General features: G+C 37.1%; 1 protein-coding gene across 1 annotated transcript; it reads left to right on the forward strand.

Moving 5' to 3' along the window:
* Positions 1–561: 561 nt before the first annotated feature.
* Positions 562–1743, forward strand: LOC143887232 (uncharacterized). Its single transcript, XM_077391343.1, has 2 exons — positions 562–761; positions 901–1743. The coding sequence occupies exons 1-2, from the start codon at positions 600–602 to the stop codon at positions 1438–1440; spliced, it is 702 nt and encodes a 233-aa protein (XP_077247458.1). The 5' UTR covers positions 562–599; the 3' UTR covers positions 1441–1743.
* The last annotated feature ends 1561 nt before the right edge of the window (positions 1744–3304 follow it).

The following is a 3304-nucleotide window of genomic DNA, read 5'->3' on the forward strand; positions in this document are numbered from 1 at the left end:
AAATATTTGAATTTATTGTATGTGATATCGAATGCCTTGAGGGTGTGACGTTGTCACGTGCCTTGCCATGGTGTGGATTCGGGGCATGATACAGCGTGTGGTAAGGTTTTAAATTTTGGTTTCAGAATGTTTTTAGGCTCTCAACGAAACTGAAATTTCAGCCAAACTTTTAAAATTTCGGACGAAATCTATCGAAATAAAGGAAAACAATTTTTTGGAGATATTCCTTAAATCGGGTAAAACGAAGTCGAAATTTCGGTTAAAATTTTGTAATGTTTCGACTACACCCAATTTCTATTTGGTTCTGGGGTCGAAATTTAAATCCTTGTTAATGAGGGGTAAGTTAGAGAATATGCGCAGCAGTCAGCATACCACGGAGGGTAGATATGGCAAGAATCCAAGAGAAAATAAACTCTTTGGTTTAATCAACCAAGGAAATCCTGTGATGTGTATGACCCTCATGACATCTGGCGTGATGTCATAGGGGCTAACGTCTCGCTCTCTCTCTCTCTGCACATATTTATAGCAATCCCACTATTCTTCTTCTTCCATACGATTCTACATTCTTCTTTTTTCTTCTATGCGATTCTGCAATAGGGATGCAGAAAGAGGAGCTTGATTATGTTTTGGTCCCTTTGGGCCTTGCCCTCTTGTCAACTTATCACATCTGCCTCTTATATCGTATCATAAGACACCCAACAAAGACAGTCATTGGTATTAACGCCATTAACAGACTTATATGGGTTCAAACCATGATGGAGGTCGGTCTTCCCCTCTCTCAATCTCTATCTTCTTTTTTTCCCTTAATTATAACATTAATTCTAACTTGGGCTTCCTTTATTTATCTTACCACTTTCTTTTCTTCTGTTCTTTATTCTTTTATTTTGGATGGTTTTACAGGGAAGTCCAAAAAATGGCATTCTTGCAGTACAAACTCTTAGAAACAACATAATGGCATCAACCGTGCTGGCTTCAATGGCAATCTGGCTTAGTTCTTTGATCGCAGTTCTTATGACAGAGTGGGGTGGAAAGGGGAATTTCCAAGGGGATGAATTAGTGCTAGGTGATACCACCGATCTAATATTTTCCATTAAGTACTTTTCTATATTGGTCAGTTTATTGGCAACATTTCTGTTCAACATTAATTCGATCAGGTACTATAGCCACGCCAGTATCCTCATAAGTGTGCCACTCAAAGGAAAACCATCACCTCATATCACACAAGAATATGTGGGAAGGACTGTTAATAAGGGGAGCCATTTCTGGTCTCTTGGCCTGCGTTCCTTATACTTCTCTTTCCCACTATTTTTGTGGATCTTTGGGCCTATCCCAATGTTGTCTTGTTGCCTTTTCCTGGTCTTCATGTTGTATTTCCTAGACTTCATTTTCGATGATAAGATGGGTGGTAATGAGGTTGCTGTGGATGATGATGCCCTGTAGGGCGGAATGGGTAAAATGTGGGATTCCAATGACCCACTAATAAGCATATAACATCTTGTGGTGATACCATCATCATGGTACTATGAATTTCAGTTGTTTTGCATATGATGCAGTGATATAGGGGTGGAATGGTAAAATATGGGGGTGGGAATCTTAGCCCCATATACATGCTACAGTTCAACCGAAGTTGAATTGAGGTGAAGGTGTCAGTAGGATTCCCATGACCCACCTTAAATAAGCATGTAATATCTTATGGTACTATGAATCTTAGTTGTTTTGCATATGCTGCAGTGATATCCTTTATGGTCTTCTTGTCCTTTGTTAGTTTTTTTTCTTTAGTCGGTGGAACATTTTCCGGGGCACTTCTTTTGTAAAATAGAGCTGCTACCATAACGTAAACCCCATTCGGTTAAAAAGACAGGGTTTTGCTAACAAGTGCCCAAATCGTTAAGGGGCATTTAATTGCCCTTGGCATCAAGATTTTACACATAATTTGAGATTTGTACACATCTTCTGAGATTTAATTATCAAAATATGTGTAAAAACATGATCTCTAGAGCAATTAAATGTCCGTAAAATCACGAGTCCACAAAAATGACCAAAACACTCTTAGCTTTGGGATAAATCTTCAATATCATACCTAGTGATTTCCAACATCTAGATGCCACGGGCAGGAGAAAAGTAACCACAAAAGATGCTGCAAGGGCAAGTTATTATTAGTAGGGAATTGCTAGGGTCCATCGCAAAAGGCTTTTCGTGGCTGGTCTGTCGCATGTTAGACCAGCCACCTTGTGAATGAAAACAACTTTTGTCTCCACTCACGAGGTGGTTGGTCTGATATGCGACAGAACAGCCGCGAAGTGCCTTTTGCGATGGACCCTAGCAAATCCCTTATTAATATAGACGAGTTATTAACTAATCCGCTGAAAAAAGTTTTAAATTAAGGATGTTAATAGTTATTAAAAAATTATTAGTACTTCTAATTAAAAGTCTAACAACTCTTTTAATTAAAATACCCTATCAATTGATCAAAACCGCAACTTGCATAGTTTGTAATAAGTTTTAAGTAATTTTTTATTAATATATTTAAACATTAAGAACAAGTAAATAGTAATATCTTAACAGGTTATGAGCCCAGGTTGAAGTTTGAAGTAGGACAGGTGATTTTCTTTTAAAATTGATGTTATCAACTTATTCAATCTCAACTTAGACAGGTTCTACTGGGAATGGACCCTCATTTACAAAATTGTTTGGGATTATGACAACCGATTGTGAGCCCTAACCTAATATTAGGCTAAAAATTGCATTTAAATTTCAATACAATAATACTTATAGGGCTTACAATCAGGTCTCTCCCTTGCTCATCGAGTGCCTGGTCTTGTGCTCGCTCATGCCGATACTTCAAACAACTTTGACTCTTTAATTGTCTTTTCTTGAAAATTAATGAATTTCTAACCTTTTTTCTGTGTCTTCTCCCGAAAGAAAAAATAGTTGAAAAGAAAACAAAAAAGTGATGTCAATAAGGTCCATGACTTATAACTTAGGCCCTGTTTGATTGAGATTATGAGAACCGATTGTGAGCCCCAAACCTATTATTAGGCTCAAAAATACATTTAAATTTCAGTTCAAATGTTCAATAGTAAGTTTAGGGCTGGGAATCGGCTGTCATAATCTGAAATGAACAGGGCCTTAGGAGTTTGTCAACTGTGTCATTTTTCTTATATAATTTTCTTTGATTCTAATTCTATAAAATAAGAAAAACCGATTGCCATGTGGCTGATCGATGACGAATCTTAATAACAACAACAATACTATATAATCTCGTTCTTAGAACAAATGCCAGCCTTTATAATTATGGATTTAC

Source organism: Tasmannia lanceolata, unplaced genomic scaffold (genome assembly GCF_043159265.1).
Source record: "Tasmannia lanceolata isolate RefF3 unplaced genomic scaffold, GAP_Taslan_0.1 ptg000012l, whole genome shotgun sequence".
Lineage (NCBI taxonomy): Eukaryota > Viridiplantae > Streptophyta > Magnoliopsida > Canellales > Winteraceae > Tasmannia > Tasmannia lanceolata.